Source organism: Eschrichtius robustus, chromosome 3 (assembly GCF_028021215.1).
Source record: "Eschrichtius robustus isolate mEscRob2 chromosome 3, mEscRob2.pri, whole genome shotgun sequence".
In the NCBI taxonomy this organism is placed as follows: Eukaryota; Metazoa; Chordata; class Mammalia; order Artiodactyla; family Eschrichtiidae; genus Eschrichtius; species Eschrichtius robustus.
The window spans coordinates 44,524,951-44,544,879 of record NC_090826.1 but is presented as its reverse complement, the minus strand read 5'-3'; the positions used below and the strand labels follow the sequence as shown (position 1 = coordinate 44,544,879).

The 19,929-nt window shown below is 38.8% G+C and overlaps 1 protein-coding gene across 1 annotated transcript in view; it reads right to left on the bottom strand.

Moving 5' to 3' along the window:
* Nucleotides 1-591: 591 nt before the first annotated feature.
* Nucleotides 592-19,929, bottom strand: part of ZYG11A (zyg-11 family member A, cell cycle regulator) — a 61,626-nt gene continuing 42,288 nt past the window's right edge. Inside the window, exons 5-14 of the mRNA XM_068537972.1 lie at nt 19,364-19,540; nt 17,063-17,127; nt 15,614-15,713; nt 15,462-15,515; nt 11,862-12,023; nt 11,484-11,528; nt 7,488-7,682; nt 4,942-5,003; nt 4,442-4,539; nt 592-755 (exon numbers count right to left, since the gene is read on the bottom strand). Coding sequence (XP_068394073.1) covers nt 592-755; nt 4,442-4,539; nt 4,942-5,003; nt 7,488-7,682; nt 11,484-11,528; nt 11,862-12,023; nt 15,462-15,515; nt 15,614-15,713; nt 17,063-17,127; nt 19,364-19,540 — 1,122 coding nt within the window. The remainder of the gene's footprint in view (nt 756-4,441; nt 4,540-4,941; nt 5,004-7,487; nt 7,683-11,483; nt 11,529-11,861; nt 12,024-15,461; nt 15,516-15,613; nt 15,714-17,062; nt 17,128-19,363; nt 19,541-19,929) is intronic.

The following is a 19,929-nucleotide window of genomic DNA, read 5'->3' as shown; positions in this document are numbered from 1 at the left end:
AGTGGAAGGTACTCTGGTATCTATTAAAAAAAATTTTTTTTCCTCCCCTCCAATAGAGGTTCTGCCTTCCAAACAATACATTTATACGCGTATGTTTCCTAGAACTTTTTCATGTACTTCTTTTCCAGTGGCTTCATATAACCAGGAATAACAACTTAGGAGATTCTTTCAAACATGAAATTTAACATAAATATCAAAGTTTCCCCGTAGGTCTTTCTTTTTCCTTTCCTCTGACAAACACTCAGAGTTAAGAAATTGGCCGGGGCTAGAGAAAAGTAACTGGCATAGCTGTTCCAACACAAGCTCACAGGTCTTCACACAGAGTCCAGGGCTTGATTTTTCAAAACTGCTGAAAGGGTATTCCCAGAATGATTCCAACTTGATTTGGGATCATGGCTATCATACAAACCCAACCTTCTTATAACTTATAGAAAATCAACCAAAAAAAAAAAAAGGCCAAGAAGGCAGTCAACTCACAAACTCCAATGACAACTTGTTTCAATTCAATTCAACATTCAATTGGTGACAGGGCAGAAGACCTGACACTGAGCAACAGAGCACCTCTGAAGCCCCTGAGGATAAGAAGGGCATTCAACAGAGAGGGAGTCTCTGATAATTCATGAAATGCATTCTGAAGTCACCTAGAATGGAGGCTGCAACGTGCTGTGCTTGGGGGTCTGCCTCACTGTGCTTCTGGATGTCCCACAAAAGCTGCAGTCCTCCTTCTTCGACTAACATTTTGCAGTATTTGCTGGCTGAAAGAAAATCAAGCAAAGAAACCTGATGGACAAGTTGGCATCTTAAATATTCCCAAATTACCACATTCACCATTCTGAAGAAAGAGTACAAAGTTTTAAGCCCTTTGACACAGGAATTAACAGATAAACTGTGTCAATTCAGAAGAAATATGCCAGTTAATGCTTGGTTTGTGTAATGAGATAATGGATGATTATTTTATTATGTTTACTTCTGGACAACTCTATGCTTCAAATGTCTCTACTCCTAGCTAAAAGGATAAGAACATCTTTTATTACAAAAATAGTAAAAATTTCAGGTTCAGGCAATATGTTGAGCTAGACAACCTAAAAACCCCAGAGCTGGATACACTATAATCTAAAAAATTTTTAATTCATAGTTGAGTGTACAAAGTAAAGGAATTGTCCAGGAGTCAGACACAGAGAGCAAAAAGCACCTAAACCTCGTGTAACCTAACCTGTAACTATCGTGGGGCAGAAAGGGACTGTCAGTTTCAGTAATCTAGGAATTTAGATTTTAACTTAGGAAGTCAGAAGCAAAATCAATGCATAAAGCTGGCCCCTCAAAGGGCTAGACAAGACAACGGATAAGACAATGAAACATCTGCATCTTAGCCTGGGCTCCTGGGGAGAAGTCTTTCCTGAGAATTTATAACCAGTCCCAAGTTGGTCTAGGGTTTGAATATATATTACCCTAAATGTTCTGGGAACCCTTGAGCTGAGAAATTAATATAAGAATTAGTCCAATCCCAGGGAAACCTCTAGAACACTTGACAGAAGCAAATACAAAGCTGTACTGAAGGGACATGTCCACAACTCAGTCTGAAAGGATTCTCTTAATCAGTCCAAGAGTCTATTAGACACAGAAACAATGATCCAAAAACACATCTAAGGCAATTACCAAGAATGCAGTAAAAAGAAACAAAGACATGGAAACTTTTTTTTTTTAATGGTTACAAAATATGTAGGACAGATTGAGAGAAGGTATAGGATACTTCTGATAGATGTTACAAGAAAGGAATAGAGAGAATAGGTGGAGGGTAATATTTTAAAACAAAATGGCTGAAAATTTTCATCAATTTTGTAAGGTATAATCATGACCTGAAACCCAGAGGCCATATTAACAAAATACTGACTTGTAAAAACAATGAATAAAATCAAGACAATAAACTGGGACAGAATATTTGCAAGAGTTCCTTCAAATTAAAAAGAAAAAGACCAAAACACAGTAAACAAAACAAAAAAAAAACACTAAACAAAAAGTGAGCAATGGAAATCAACAGACAATTCAAATATAAGACAGTTCACCTTACTTAAAATAAACGTCAACTGAGACTCTCTTTCACCTTAGATTGACAAAGATCAAAAAATTCAACTAAACCTTTTTGCAAGAATAAAAGGAAACTGGAAGCTCTCGTATATTGCTGATGGGAATGCAAACTGGTAATCAATTCTCTGGATGACAGTTTAGCAATACCTACCAAAACAAGCATTCATAACACTTTGACTCAGTAATTCTAAAAGTATTCTGCAGATTATGCTTGCAAAGTGATGTCTTTTATTTTAACAAATGGTATGCACTACGCTTGTACTAATACTGTGCTATGTACAAATGCTCGTACTATGAGCCAAGCAATGTTTAAATGCTTTGCAAATGTTACCTCATTTAATTCTCATAACAGCCCTATGAAATAGGTATTTTAATCCCCATTTTACAGATGAGGAAACTGGAGCACAGAGGGGTTCAGTAACTTGCTCAAGCTCCCACAGTTAGTAAATGGGAGCAAAGTACAAATAGTCTGATTCTGGGGTCTGTCCTCTTAATTAGCACACATGTTCATCTTTCCTAAATATATAGTATGTGTGTGAGTGAGAGTGAGAGAGAGAATGTCATTATTGATTGAACCAGTGTTTGTATTGTAATAGAAAAGAGTGGAAACAATGTTAAATAAATTGTTACATCATATAGCAAAGAAACACAGAGCAATCTAATTAATAGCGGTGATCTGGAGTCAGATCACTAGGTTAGAACCCTATCTCTGCTGGTGCAGGCTGTTTTAACTTTGGGCAAGTTACTTTACTTCTCTATGCCTCGTTTTCTCATCTGTAACAGATATACATAAAATGCTACCCCTTCTATCTGTTGTGAAGATTAAATAAGTTACACAAAAATAGCTTACAACACTGCTTGGCACATAGTAAATATAAATACTCAACTAAATTCTAGTTGATGTTACAGTTACTACTGTTGTAACTGAATATACTAGAGTCTATTTCAGTGCCATTCAAACTGATTGATCTGCCTCCATCTATTCATATGCCAGTACCATTTAAAGAGAAGTGTTAGAGACTTCTCTGGTGGTCCAGTGGTTAGGACCCCGCGCTTCCACTGCAAGGGGTGCCAGGGTTTGATCCCTGGTCTGGGAATTAAGATTCTGCACGCCACAGGCACAGCCAAAAATAAATAAATAAATAAAGAGAAGTATTAGGGCAAGCTCCTAAAAACCATTTTTCTCAGTCAGTTCTTTCCTGTTTATCCTGCCACTTTAACTTTAAAATAATTTTCAGATTCCTCAGCTCTTACTCATTCACTTGAATTGTATTATATCCGTGAATTGAAAAGAATTGAGTATAGTATGTCTCACAAGTATTTCAGGCTTTTAAATTATTTCCTATAGTTTTTTTTGCATATAGGCCTCAATACTTGTTAAAGCCATTTTAAGATAGCTTATGCTTTTGATAGTTAAACCTTTAATTAATTCTAAAAGTTATATCTTAGGTTTTTTAGTATAAAATTATAGTCTATATTTCTTTTATAATAAAAGCAAAAGTTTTAATAATAATGCTTAACAAAGAATAAAAGCCAAGGGACTTCCCTGGTGGTGCAGTGGATAAGACTCCACGCTCCCAATGCAGGGGGCCTGAGTTCGATCCCTGGTCAGGGAACTAGATCCCACATGCATGCCACAACTAAGGAGCTGGTGAGGCACAACTAAGGAGCCCTGGAGCCACAACTAAAGAGCCCACCTGCCGCAACTAAGGATCCCATGTGCTGCAACTAAGGAGCCCACAAGCCACAACTAAGACCTGGTGCAACCAAATAAATAAATAAATATTAAAAAAAAAAAAAAAGAATAAAAGCCAAGAATTCCCAAGGGGAATTTAAAACAGCAAAACATGGAAAAACATTTAATCTGCCTGGGACCAACTCCTGACATCTGGCCCCCCAGCCTCCCTCAAACCATTACAAAGAGGCAAATCTATGTATTACTATAGGAAGAATAGTATTCATGATAAACTACTGAGTGAAAAACAGCAAGCTATAGGATAGTATGCACAGAATGAGCCCATTTTGTCTAAAAACATTATCCTATTCACATATAGTATATACTAACTATAGCATGTATACAGAAAAGTATCTGGAAGTATAGTTATAGTTATCAACTTATGGACAGTGCTTGCCTATGGGGAATAGGAGTGGGAGCAAACTTTCACCTTCTATATTGCCTGACAACCACCCCCAATTATAATTCTGTAGCATTTTTTATACTAATACAAATGCTTTTCAGTTTCTTTTTTAAAAGTGTTAAAATCAGGACATAGGTGAACAATTTTTCAAAATTCCATCTTGAACTTAATCCTTATACAGAAAAATAGCTGGAAAACTATTCTTTTTAATTACATACGGTTTTTACTGCAGACATGATACATGGCCCATAGTGCCCAGAGCTGAACCTCTGGTTGAGAGACGTTGCCAAGGAGTGGGAAAAATGCCTTGAAGGATCTAAATAAGTACAAAGAAGACGTTTCTTCAGAACTCAAGCTAACATCAGGGATATAATAATAATTTTCAACATCTTCCCCCCAGGGTCAATTCCTCACCAAGACAGATGTACTGCTGAGCATATAATCAGAACTAGCATTTAAGAAATTATACTCTGTGTGAGACATTATACATTCAATATCTGATTCCACCCTCAATCTTGCACACTGCCAGCCTCATTTTACAGAGGACGAAAACTGAGTCTCAGAGATTTTCTAAAAGTGATTTTCCCAATATCACAAAGAAACAGGATTTGAACACAGGCTATTTTATTCTAATATTTTATCACTGTACCATGGCCTCTACATAGTGAGTAGACTGAGGACAGGCTTTAAGAAAAGCACTACACCATCATGAAATTACCTGTAGGTCACCAATGCTGTCATCTTACAACTTGAACTTGGCCAATTCTGGATGGTTGTATACTGTACAAAAAGACAAATCAAGATTCTAGTATTGTTTCATGTCATTTATAATTACATATATATGAAACAACATAAGTTTTCAAAATATGGGGTTGATTACTCAAATTTAGGATACCTAACCTGCCAACTATCAATTAGGTAAAGCATTATATATGTAGAATATAAACAAAGTCATGTGGAAAACAATGCAATAAAAAGGGGCTCCTGTTTAATGATGGAAGATTGAGGATGCACCCACTCCTCCCCTAAATCCTATGAACAGAATGATACAAACGGTTTAAAAGAAGACAAATAGGGCTTCCCTGGTGGTGCAGTGGTTGAGAATCTGCCTGCTAATGCAGGGGACACGGGTTCAAGCCCTGGTCTGGGAAGATCCCACATGCCACGGAGCAACTAAGCCCGTGAGCCACAACTACTGAGCATGCGCGTCTGGAGCCTGTGCTCTGCAACAAGAGAGGCCACGATAGTGAGAGGCCCGCGCACCGAGATGAAGAGTGGCCCCCGCTTGCCGCAACTGGAGAAAGCCCTCGCACAGAAACGAAGACCCAACACAGCCAAAAATAAATAAATTAATAATAAAAAAAAAGTGACATTCTTTAGAAAAAAAAAAAAAAGAAGACAAATACACATAGAAGAAAGCAGAAGAAAAATGGTAACTAATTTAATAGATCTAGCACTGGGTAAGGTTAAAAAAACAAACCATTTTGAACAGAACACCCAAGAGACTTAAAAATTTGGCAAAAGTATTACTTCAGGAAGTGAGATTAGAGGTTGGGTTGAAAATAGGAGGATTGGTTGAAAGTACCAAAGAATCAAGACTTCAAGATCTCCTCTACCACCCCTTACAAAAATTTCTGGACTGGGCAATCCCATGAACAACTGAGGTTGGGAGTACCATGCTAAAAACAGGGGGCTAAAGTGAAAAATCTAAATACTAAATGCTGAGTCTTCTTTACCCCCAACTCTCTTCCTCTAGTGGGTGTTTAGCCTGTTGGAAGCCGACCTTATAATCTTCAATCAGAAGAACAGAAATTAAGGAAGGGAGGGACGGGACTTCCCTGGTGGTGCAGTGGTTAAGAATCCGCCTGCCAATGCAGGGGACACGGGTTTAAGCCCTGGTCCAGGAAGATCCCACATGTCGCAGAGCAACTAAGCCCATGCACCACAACTACTGAGCCTGCGCTCTAGAGCCCGCGAGCCACAACTACTGAGCCCGTGTGCTGCAACTACTGAAGCCCACATGCCTAGAGCCCGTGCTCCACAACAAGAGAAGCCACTGCAATGAGAAATCCGTGCACTGCAACAAAGAGTAGCCCCGGCTCGCTGCAATTTGAGAAAGCCCATGTGCAGCAACAAAGACCCAATGCAGCCCAAAAAAAGGGAAGGGAAGGAAGCAGGGAGAAAAAAGAGGAAAGAAGAAGGAGGGATGGAGGGGCGAGAGGGAGAGAAAGAAATTTCCCAGAATTGAAGGAAATGAGCTTCCAGAGCAGTAAGTAGTCAACAGAACAGATGAAAATGAACCCACATCAAGGCACATCACTGTGATTTCCAAACACTGAAGACAAAGGTCTTAAAGCTTCCAAAGAAAAATGGCACAGGACTTCTCAACAGTGATACAGAGAAATAAAAGACAATGGAGCAATGACTTAGAAATTGTGAAAATATTTCAAAACTTAACTTTTATACCTAGCCATTTGATCAACTAAATGTGAATGTAAAATAAAGGCCTTTTCAAACATAAAAGGTTTCAGATTTTCTTTTTCATACATCTCTTAGGAAGCTACTGGAGGATATGACCCAAGAGAATGAGGGAGTACACCAAAAAATAGGAAGGTACACAATCCAGGAAACAGGGAATCCAACACAAGAGAGCAAAGAGAATCTCCAGAATGACAGTAAATGAATATCCTGGGATGACAGTGGTCTAACAGATATACAAAAAAGCGAATCAGATGGAAAAAAAACAGAAGGCTTGGGAAAGTAGTCTCCAAGAAGCTGAAGTAGACAGAATGTGCTTGAATGTATTGAAAGGAGATGTATACTTGGAGTATAGGAAAGGGTGTGCATTGGGACAAAGAGAAAAAGAATCTTCATTTTCCAAAGTGGGAAAATAAATTGATAATGTCTAAAACTACAAAGTCAAGAAATAACAACATATGTTAGAGATATGGAGGTAAACACCAAAAGAAATAGCTTTAAAAAGAGCTGAGAGTGGGAAAGAGAATTAGAATAAGCCATATAAACGGTTTGCATGTATAACTTTTATAGAAGGAAAGTTATCAGAAGGAATACAACAAAACGTTAATAGAGATTAGCTTCGGGTGGTAAGGTGTGGGTGATTTATAATGTTTTCTTTATATTTTTCTCTATCTTTCCCATTTTCTACAATGAACACATATTTCAAAAATTCTTATGACCTAGAAAAATAAGTTTTCTGCAAGAAGAGATGACTCTGGATTTTGTAAAGAGCAATGGTTCTCATACCAGATCCTGCAGAAGTGCTCTCCTCTGGAGGTCATGGGATATCCAGGGCTGTTTGTCAGATGTCAGGTGGGCTATGATGCCTGCAGCTAAATAGCTGACTTCCAATTCCTTACTATGCAGCAAGCTGCTGACATGCTTTACCACATCTTCAGTCATCAGCTTGGAAGAGAGTTCTCTGACTTCAGCTATGTTGTTCTATGGGTCAGATGGAGCAGAGAATATCGGGGACAGGAAAGGAGGGGAGAATCAGGAATTGGTTCCTCTCCCTCTCCGACTGCTCAGCTCATATACATACAAGAACACTTAGCCCCATCCTCCTCCCTCAGATTTAGCCTAACACCTACAATCCCACCCCCTTGATGATGAGGATGATCAGTAATAACAAATCACTGAGTAAGCACTTACTAAGTGCCAGGCACTGAGCTAGAGAGACTGAAATGTCTTTTTATCTGCCTTATCTCATTTAATCTTTCATAGTCCTACAAAGAAATTCGACACTCAGCAAGACTGATTTGTCAGGTTCACACTGCTAATAACTGGTTGGACTAGAATACAAATCCAGGTCTGACTAAAAAACTTAACATTCCTGGGGGCCCACTATACGTTACATTAGCTTTAAGTTTAACAGTAACAATGAAAGGCAGGCAGTATTTTCGTTATTTTATGTACTGTGTTAGTTTTCTATGTGTGTAACAAATTAACACAAACTTGGTGGCTTAAAACAACATACATTTTTCCTCTCCCAGTTTCTGTGGGCCTCGCTTAGCTGGGTCTCACAAGCCTGCAATCAAAGGGCTGGCTGGGCTGCATTCTCATCTGGAGGCTCCAATGGGTGAGGTGTGGGTGGGGAGAATACTTCCAAGCTCACTCAGACCGTTGGCAGAATTCATTCCCCTGTGGCTGCAGGAAGGAGGGTTTCTTGCTGGAGGCCACTCTCAGCTCCCAGAAGCTGCCCACAGTTTTTTTTTTGCTATGTGGGCTTCTCCCTTCTCCAGCCACTCACTTCTCTAGAGTGTCTGCTAGGAAGAAGGATTTTATACATATTGTAATATAATCACAGGAGTGATATCCTATTATCTTTGCCATATTCTATTAGTTAGAAGCAAGTCACAGGTCCTGCCCAGACTCTAGGGAAGGGGGTTACACAAAGACATGAACACCAAAAAAACTATAATCACTGGGGGTTGGTCACTTAGGGTCTGTCCACTACACAGATGAAAAAACAAAGGTTTAGAGGATAAACACACAGTCAAAGCGACCACAGCAGTCACTGCTCCTTCTAAAGCAGCTTTCAGAAAAGTATACCTTATAGACTTAGTATGCTGAAAAAGGCATAAGGCACTCTGCAGAAAATTGTACTGTTCTGAGACCCACCCTGCCCCCTTTTCCCAAGACTAGCTATACCCCTCTTGTCAACAGCATGATTTCAACAGAAATTGCACTGTTTTTAGACCCCCTGCCCTTCTTCCCTGGGCCAGCTACACAATTCGTCAACAGCATGACTTCAGCATTGAGTCTATCAGATGGCAGCCCCAAACAAGAAGAGACAAGATGATAGATAGGATCCTTAGCAAAACTGAGAGGGACACCTCAGTTGAGTCCCAAGTTCCTCTTGTAATCTTGGCAGAGGCTTTTATATTAGCCTTTTCTTCCCAAGAGTCTATGGAATAAAATACTGAATGGGAGCTACAGGAGAATGTGGGTCTTCCTCAGAAAGGACCCATACAGAAAAAGGAAAGAAAAGGAACAACCTCCCTAACCCTCAGTATTCTGAGAGGCTCTCAAAAGGATAAAAAGTAGGATACTTCGTATTGTATAGATCTATGAGGCTTCAATCCACCCTTCTGGCCTGATTTCCCATTGTTTTTCTTCTTCCCACCTTCTCCCAAAATTCCAGATACTCTATATTACAGTGGCCCTCAAATGATTACATTTTCTCATCCTTTCCTAGCCCAAAATGACCTTTGTTCCTTTCTTCTACTTTTCTGTACCTTCCAGGTTTCCAATACTAATCATGTATTCCTCTCTATGAAGCCTTTCACATCTGCTCTGTCCCAAGTCCTGTATGTGTTAGGGATACAAAGGGAAAGACACAGTCCCTGCTTTCAATGAGTTCATGATCTAGAATCAAAGGCTCCCACTGGACTTTGTGCCTCTTTTCCAGCACTTACCACAGTCAATCATGAATTAGAGAGGTATTTGCATACGTGTCTGACACCACCCCCCAACATTATTAGTACTACCAGCTTGCTATATTTCATGTATCTGTGTCTTCCGAAGCACCAGCACAGCAAACTGCAGGGGCATACAGTAGTATGTCTTCGTTACTTTTTGTAAATCTTCACCTTTATCTTTAGGAAACAAAGAAATCTCTCAATAACAAATATCCTGATTGGGAAGTAGTATGAAAGTATAAACAAAGATATTTCTAAAAAATTAATTCAATTGTTAAAGAGGAAGTATAGTAAAGTGGCTAATATCAGAGGGTCTGGAGCCAGACTGCCTGAGCTTGAGTTCTGATTCTGCCTCTTACTATCTAGGTAACATAGGGTAAATGGCACTTCTGTGCCTCAGACTGAATATCTATAAAATGTAGACAACGATGTATGGGAGAGTACAGAACATAACGCAATTTCCCTATCCCTGTGTATATGCCCTTTAACAATGTGACTGCTGCTCTTCCCATCAAGGGATGGCCACCTCCTTTAATCTGGGCTTATCCATAGGCATAAGAAATACCTGGTCTTTGTCCCTAGTTCCTGACTCAGAGCTCTCAAATCCCTTGGAACTTCTGGAGTGATTGGAGCATCTTTGTTCTAATGAGGTGACTCTTGGCAGGGACCTAGATAGCTTCTGGATGGGGGCTGGATGCCAGAAAGACCAAACCTTGATTAGAAGCCTGGAACTTTCAACCCCATGCCCCCAACCTCAGCGGGAGAGGAGAGAGGCTAAAGATTGAATTAATAATCAATCATGCCTGGGTGATGAGACCCCCCCACCCCCACATAAATACCCCTAAATACTGGGGTTTGGAGAATTGCTGGGTTGGTGAACACATCAAGGTGCTGGGAAGGTGGTGTATCCAGAGAGGGCATGGAAGCTCTGCACACATCTCTCCTTCCTTGCCCTACATATCTCTTCTATTTGACTGTTTCTGAGTTGTATCCTATAATAAATTGAAAATAGCAAATAAAGTGCCTTCCCCAGTTCTGTGAGCCATTCTAGCAAATTATCAACCTGAGGAGGGGGTCGTGGAAACCCCCAATTTAAAGTCAGTCAGTCAGAAGTAGGGGTGGCCTGGGCTTAACAGTTGGCAACTAAAGTGGAGGCAGACTTGTGGGACTGAGCTTTTTAACTTGTGGGATCTGATGCTAACTCTGGATAGCTAGTGGCAGAATTGAACTGAATCGAACTGTAGGACACCCAGTTGGTGTCAAACAAGTGGCAAAGTGGTTGTTGGAAAACACCCCGGGTCTCGTAACCTACTTTGACCTGTGAGACATTAGAAAATCTGATATAAGCAGAGGTTTAAGAAGCACTTGTACAGTGCACTTGCCTTCTGTTGCTGCCCAGAAACTGCCAAGTGAAGAAGCTCATGGAGACACAAGGCCCAGCTAACAACCTGCACCAATGGTCAGAGTTCAGAGTCAGGCCATCCTAGAGCATCTAGGCCTAGCTGAGCCACCAGATGACTGCAGCGACATGAGTAACTCCACAGAGACCAGCAGAAGACCTGTACAGCTGAGCTGAGTTCAAACTCTTGACCCACAGATTCATAAGTGAATAAAATGGATGCTGTTTTAAGCTGTAGTTTGTTTACAGCAATAGATGACTCATATATAATGGTATTTACTTTATAGGGATAGTGTGAAGATTAAACGAGTTAATGCATGTAAACTGCTTACAAAAGTGCCTAGCACATAGTAGGTACTACATGAGTGTGAGCTTTCTTATTTTTTTAAGTAATTAGAATTAACTCAAAACAATTCACCTTACCAAAAGACCAAGTACTTTCCTTTGTATTGTTGACTCTGAAAAAGTCTGTGAAAAGAATATACAGGTTACTTTATCATGAAGAAAAGAACTTTACAGGGACTTCCCTGGTGGTCCAGTGGGTGAGACTCCGCACTCCCAGTGCAGAGGGCCCAGGTTCAATCCCTGGTCGGGGAACTAGATCCCGCATGCATGTCACAACTAAGAGTCTGCATGCCACAACTAAGAAGCCCTCATGCCGCAACTAAGAGTCTGCATGCTGCAACTAAGAAGTCCACATGCCACAACTAAGACCAGGAGCAGCCAAAATAAATAAATTAAATAAATAAATAAATATTTTAAAAAAGGACTTTACACATAAACTCAATCCTGTCTTCCCACCTCCAAGACTTGGATGAAGATCGCCAATCCTTGATTTTCAATAAAGTGCTTGCAGGCAGCTGGAGATTCATCTGTAAGATTCCAAAGTGCTTTCAAAGTAAACAAGAAGGTGACATCATCTAAATTCTCAGTAGTCTTTTGTTTTACTATTGCTAGAAGTTCCTAAAAAACAAGAGACAGGGAGTAAGATGCCCTAGTGACTGACTCAATTCCAGTATAAGGAAAGCAATGGTTAAGAAAAGCTTTAGAATCAAACCTCGGTTCTAAACCCAAGTTCTACCACTTAATAGCTTTGTGACCCACTTTCTCTCTATAAAATGACTTACAACTATTTTTTAGGGTTTTTGTGAGGAAAAAATATTAAAGTTTATCAAGCACTTAATCTAGTTCTTGGTGCTTGTTAATAAACCTCATAGTCAAGTACATATCGGCTATTCCATTATTCACATATTGAGAATGTTTAGTCAACACCTTTTGGAAGTCAGGCACATATTCAGATAAGAGTGACAGATTAAAAAAAACAGTATATCTCAACTAAATAAAATAATTTTTAGCTTTGGTAAATGCTCTGAAGGAAACACATAAAAGCCTAAGAATTTTCTTTAGAAAAAGTGGGAGGGGGAAGATTCCATACAAAGGTAATATGTAAAAGAGACCAAAAGAAAAAAAGGACAAGGCAGCTAAGCAAGGAATGAGGACATAAAATGGGGAGGGGAGCAGATATTCCAGGCAAAAAAAAAAAGTTTGCTGTTCTACACCACTGAGCAGGTCAGTATGGCTACAGGATAACACTAGTTTGTAGTATAATATGTCCTAATAGCTTGAAGAAACCACTGACTTATTTAACAGAGATTCCAATATACCATTTCAAATCAGAATTTTTCTAGACAAAAGTTAAGCTAGTATTCATGCTTTCTTTCAAACATACTAGACTGTCATGTGAAAGGAAAAAGACAGCCATTTCCACTTAACCAGCTAATGAAAAGATACATAAAATATAACAACGCTAAACAAACCAGATTATGTCTGTTTTCAGGAGGAATGAGACCATCTCAAATATTTTACCCAATCAGGAGAGAACATATCAAGAGAATTCACAAAAATAAAGCTGTTAGAGCCAAAAGAAGAATATGAGTGCACACCCACTGGTAGCAATCACCTAGACAGCCAATAGGGTGAGTGGCAGCAAGGGAGGGAGCAGAAAGTGAGGCTGACCTGGAAAGTAATGACAGCTGTGGTCAGGCCCATGGTTAGATGCTTAACATATTTTATCTTAATAATACTCAAAATAACTGCAAAATATTACTCCCATGTCCAATGCCAGTTTTTCAGATAAAGAATCTGAGGCGCAGAGGAGATAAGTAAATTACCTAAGGGCTATGGCTAGTTAGTGGCTGAACCTAGTTTGTTTTAATCTAAAGCCTGAACTTTTTTTTTTTGAATTTTATTTTATTTATTTTTTTATACAGCAGGTTCTTATTGTCATCCATTTTATACACATCAGTGTATACATGTCAATCCCAATCACCCAATTCATCACACCCCCACCACCACCCCCCACCGCTTTCCCCCCTTGGTGTTCTTACGTTTGTTCTCTACATCTGTGTCTCAATTTCTGCCCTGCAAACCGGTTCATCTGTGCCATTTTTCTAGGTTCCACATATATGCGTTAATATACGATATTTGTTTTTCTCTTCCTGACTTACTTCACTCTGTGTGACAGTCTCTAGGTCCATCCACATTAAAGCCTGATCTTTTGGTACCACTACCTAAAATGGTTTCTCCAAGAACTACAGGGCTACACTTCCCTCCGTGTTACTTTAAGTACTTGCTCTCCATATCAATATCTATCTCTCTCTACCTCTATCTATTACTGTTAGCATTCCCAGTAACTTCAGTGTTCTTCCACCACATCATCTTGGCAAAACTCCTACCTTAGTTAAACCCTACTTCATGCCCCACCTCCAAAATCTGAATATTGAAAAAGACTGTGCTCGAGTCTTACTCTTAATATCTGCCCCAAAATTTCAAAAGGGCATTCAACTGTACCTGGCAATCCTACTATATTTCTCAATGAATTCACTCCAAAGACTACTATTTCATAATTCTCACTCCCCGAACTTTAACTGCCATCTTCATGTTCCTCTCATTTGATCAATTCATCTAAGTTTTCACTGGGAACCATAGCTATTCTTCCTAACAAAATCTAACCACCTGCTTGCCCTTGCATCAGTGTACTCTGCCTTCCTTTTCTGCTCCTATCTAAAGCCAGCATCTGGGACTTCCCTGGTGGTCCAGTGGCTAAAACTCCGCGCTCCCCATGCAGGGGGCCCGGGTTCGATCCCTGGTTAGGGAACTAGATCCTGCGTGCATGTCGCAACTAAGAAGTCCACGTGCCACACAAAGATCCAGCATGCCGCAACTAAGACCCTTTGTAGCCAAAATACATAAATAAATAAATATTTTTTAAAAACCCAATGACAAAAACTTCTCCTTTAAAAAAAAAGAAAAGAATACATTCAACAATATAAAAATTTTTAAAAAATTATCGTGTACCAAATCATGCCATAAATAAAGTAAAAACAGAACAGCCAACTGGGGAAAAATTACATGCATCTTATAAACATAAAGGAATCCTATAAATTAGAAAAAAGCCAGCAACCCTAAAGAAAAACTAAAGGCCATGAACAGACAATTCACAGAAATTATAAATGACTCTTCCAAAAAAAAAGATGGCTCAAGTCTCACCTCAGAATAAGAGAAGTGCAAATAAAACAATGATGTACATTTTTTCATGATCAATGTTAGCACAATCATAATGTAGATACTGATTTATTAAAACTTGTAATATAAATTTATTGAGGGTTGGGAAAGGAGGTAATTTGTAGAGATATATGTAGGAGAGCCAAATTCTTATTTACCATACCAGCAGAATCACGAGATAACATCTAAAACTGATAAATCTTTTTTTCTCTTTTTTTTTAATTGCAGCATAGTTGCTTTACAATTTTGTGTTAGTTTCTGCTGTACAACGAAGTGAATCAGCTATATGTATACATATATCCCCTCCCTCTTGGACCTCCCTCCCACGCCCCCCCCCCCGCCGCCATCCCACCCATCTAGGTCATCACAGAGCACCAAGCTGACAGCTCCCTGTGCTACACAGCAGGTTCCCACTAGCTATCTATTTTACACATGGTAGTGTATTTATGTCAATCCTAATCTCCCAATTCGTCCCACCATCCCCGTCCCCTCATGTCCACATATCTGTTCTCTATGTCTGCGTCTCTATTCCTGCCCTGGAAATAGGTCCATCTGTACCATTTTTCTAGATTCCACATATATGCTTTAATATACGATATTTGTTTTTCTCCTTCTGACTTACTTCGCTCTGTATGACAGACTGAAACCGCAATTATAAGCATTTTATTTAGAGATATGGAGAAGAAATAGCTATATGAGTACAGAATAGTTTCTTCTGGGTAGCAGGTCTTACAGATTGTTCATTTTATAAGCTTTTTAAAATGATTTAATTTTTTAAACTATGTTCACAAATTACTTTTATTGAAAAAAAAGTTATACAAGTGACAATTAACCTACCTTAACTGCCATGAAGAGCTCTTCTTTAAGTTGTGCAGTTTGCTCAGGTGAGAGCTATAAACAAACAAAAAGCCGAAAGTGAAATGTTAGACCTCCATCAAAGCTCCACCAAGACTAGGGAGAGAGAAATTTTGCATCTAGCAATCACATACCTGCAGGGCTAGAATAGAGGTTATGCTCACTGCCATTGTTTGCATCTTGGGGTTTTCATGCTTACAGAGCCATCTCATAACAAATTTGGCAGCATCGAACCTAAAAAACAGTATTTTTCTCACAATAAAGTTTGTGAAACTGTACATGAGAAGTGAAGAAATCAGTTAGCCTCCCCAACAAATCTTGTTTAACAAAAATAGTCTTGGACTTATAAAGCCTCAGCTATGAAAGCAAAGAGCATTTGACAAAAAGAAGAGAAAATCAGAGGAGGAAAAGGAGAGCATGCAAAAAAGAATGTGAGTGGGAATTCCACAGCAGTCCAGTGGTTACGACTATGCATTTTCACTGCCAAGGGCCCAGGTTCGATCCCTTGTCAGGAACTAAGATCCCACAAGCCACGAGGCATGGCGAAAAAAGAAGAACGTGAGCAAAATGCACAAGATTCAAAGATGGACAGACCTAAAAAAGACTTATTTTTAGCACTCAGTTTCAACTATGATGGGTCTGAAAAAGGAAATAAGTTCCCCAAGAGGTAGTAACTTATAATCTGAATTGCAGACAGTGCTAAAATGCCACAGCATTTAGCAAATCACTTAGCTAGACAGAATTCATGGCCCTTTATTCACGGCTTTTACTCAGCTCCAATAGATGATTGCTATATAGGAATGAAGACTTGTTGAAAAAGAGGTTCCAACTTGTCAAAAGAAAGTGAAAATACAGATTTTTTTTTTTTTAATGAGGAAGACCACCTTCCCTACTGTACTTTTAAAAGTCAACTCTCATGTTAAGTACACACTTTAATTAGATTTGAGAATGGCTTAGCCTACAACCTTGCATGCATAAATCATGGGCTTTCTTCATATCAGACTGTGGCTAATTTTCCTGTTGGCAGCAACTATTATTAATGGCAACTATTATTAATGTTTTGGAACTCATGAAACTGAGAGATTACAATGGCCTCAAGAGGAACCCCTCTGGAGTCTACAATGATGTTTTGTGTTTGTTTTTTTTTAAAAAAAGCATTATCAATAAAATAATAATAAAAAGAATGGTTAATATTTAGAACAGCCTGCACTCTTATGCTAGGCACTGTGATAAGTACCTTACAAACATCATATATCTAATCCTCATAAGAGTCACTATTTTACAAATGAGGAAACTTACGCACAAAGATAATGAAAGGGCTAGAACTTGATTCGATGTTTTACTCTCTGGTGCCCATGTTCTTACTACCCACTTCCCTAAACTGGAATCACACTTTGGGAGACAACATTTGCAAGTATAGTACTTCCGAACACCTCTGTGGAAAAATCTCAACAGAACATTCTCCCCAAACACTTTATCCCAGCCTTAATCAGACCCTTGCTAGGGTAATAACCAAAAGCCAACAGTGCTCAGAGTAACACTGGTCAACATCCCAAAATCAGATAATCCAATTTTATACTTGCCTGTCAAATGGAACATCCACAAGAATCCTGGAATTGGTTAAGGAGAGAAGGCAATTCTTCTGTAACTTAACGGAATAAAGAAAAGTAATTCTGAGCAAATGTATACTCATTCTAAATAAAGGTTCTAGTTAAACATTTGGAAGGTGCTACTAATAAGCTTTTCTTATTGAGAGCTCGTTGTGTACCTGGTCCTCTCCAAGTTCTTCATTTAATCTTACTATTAAACTCTGTAACATTCATCTTTGCCTAAAGAACAATCCCTTTTTTGGCAAAGAGGCAGTCTCCCTTCTCCCTGAACCCTAGAAGGATCTATGTGGAGAGTTGCCTGCCTGTGTGTCAGTCCAAATCAATTACCAGAAGTCTGGCCCATCTACTGAATGATAAATGTCCTTACCAGATCTCATAACTAATTCTGTGATAGAGCTTCTACTTTCTACCTATGATTGGTAGGGATTGAACTATGCCTTTAAAGATAGGAAAGAAAGAGAAAGGGCCTTCTAGGAAAGCTTTAGGAATAGAAAAATATAACATCTCTTTGAAAGGCCATGAGTAGGCCAGTGACATGCACTGCCATGACAGCAGTGTATGAGGCAGGGATAGCAAACCTAAAATGCCAGCAGGAACTAGGCAGTAACATAAACAAGTGAAGAAAGCAGAGTACGAAACAATAGGGCAGTGGTAGGAATTATGGCAAACTGGAGAATTCATACCCTTCTATAGGGGCAGTTGTTACTCAGCTCCAACTGATGACTGCTGGAATTAAGACTGAATTGAGAAGGATCATCCAACTTTTCAAGAGAAAGTGGAAATACAGATTTTTTTTTGAACAAGGTAAGACCACCTTCCTTGTTGTATTTTTAATAAATCGATTCCCATTTTAAGTACACACTTCAATTAGATTTGACAAATTTATAAAGATGTGTAACTAATACCACCCACCACCACCACAAGCAACACAAAAAATATTTCCATCACCCCAAAGAGTTCCACTGTGCCCCCTTCCACTCAATCCCAACCCTGCAAATTCCAGCCCCAGAAAATTATACTGTCATTACAGATTAGCCTTTACTAAGATTTCACATAAGTAAAATCATACGGTATCTACTCTTTTGCGTCTGGCTTATTTTGCTCAGCATATAATGTTTTTGAGATTCATCCATGTTGTATATGTATCAGTACCTTCATTCCTTTGTATCACCAAGTAGTATTTCCTTATATGAATATATCACAATATGTTTATCTACTCACCTGCTGCTGGACATTAAGTTTTCAGTTTGGGGGGGATTATGAATAAAGATATTATGAGCATTTGTGTATAAGTCATTATATGGGTATATGATTTCATTTCTCTAGGAGTGAAATGACTGTGTAGCGTGAAAGAGGACTTTCATGTCTAACTTTCAAAGAAATTACCAGACTGTCGAACTGGTGGTTTTATCATTTTACCTTCTTAACATCAATATATGAGAATTTCAGTTTCTCTACACTCTTGTCAACACTTGGTATTGTCAGTTTTTTTATTTCAATCAGTCTAGGGGGTGTGTAGTGGTATCTAGGTGTGCAGTGGTATCCAAATGTGCTTTTAATTTGCATTTCCCTGATGGCTAAAGATACTGAGCATCTTTTCATGTGCTCATTTACCATCTGCCTATCTTCTTTGGTGAAGTATCTGTTCAAATCTTTTGCCTTCTTAAAAAATTGGTTTGTTTGTCTTGTGTTACAAGACAAACAGTTCTTCACATTCTGGATAAAAGTCCTCTGTCATATACATAAGATGAACATTTTCCCCAGCCCTGGATTACCTTTTCATTTTTTAATGTCTGTGTGTGTTTGAGCAGAAGCTTCTAATTTTGATGAATTCCAATTTATTATTTTTCTTCTATGATGTGTGCTTTTTGTATCCTAAGAAAACTTTGCCTACTCTGACATCACGTTTTCTTCTAGAAGTTTTATGGTTTTAGCTTTTATATTATTTAGACCTATAATTTAGCTTTTATATTTAGATCTATGATTCAATTCAGTTTAATTTCATACATGATGTTAAGCCTATAGGATGTGCTAAACTGTTAATAGTAGATGTTTCTGGGTAACTGGTTTCTGATCAATTTAAAAATTTTAAACCCTGTTACTTATTTATATTTCTTATTTTTTCTATAACAAACATGAATTCCTTACCTATTTCTCTCTCTCCCTCCCTTCCTCCCTCCTCTCTCAGGATGAAAAATCAGAACTAAATAAAAAATATTTTTCATGTATTTGTCCTCAAGTAAGAAGCACAGTCAAATATTCAAACCAAATTACCTGCTGGTAATGGGGGAAATTTTTCAGAGCCTTGAAAAGTAGACAGGTAACCTCTGACAATAGACGAACAGGCATCCCCCTGGCCAGGTCCTGGCGTGTTAAGTTGAGGGTACAAGCACTGGCTGTGAACTGCACTGGCAAATCCAATGGATGATTCCTCATTCCTATAGCCACAAGCTGAAGATGAACTTGTTTTTAGTGGCATGTGACAACATTAGCATTCTTTACACAGTCTTATTTTTGTGTTAGTTGTCAAAAATATTTGCTCATTGGGACAAAAAGTAACAGATTTTCCCCTTCCTCGGCATTTATTTTTTAGGACACCAGCAATACCTTTCAATCCAAATGTAGCCATTAACTAGCTGTGTGACTTTAGGTAACTCACTTCCTTTCTCTGGACCTCTGTTTCGTCATCTGTGACTTCACAGTCATTTATTGAGCCTCAATCCACCCAAGACATTATGATAAGCACCACAGGGGACACAACATCAATCACTTATACCCTACTCCTGAGCATAAAGCCTTATGAAAGAAATAAGGTATGTAAACAAATAACATTGTAAGGG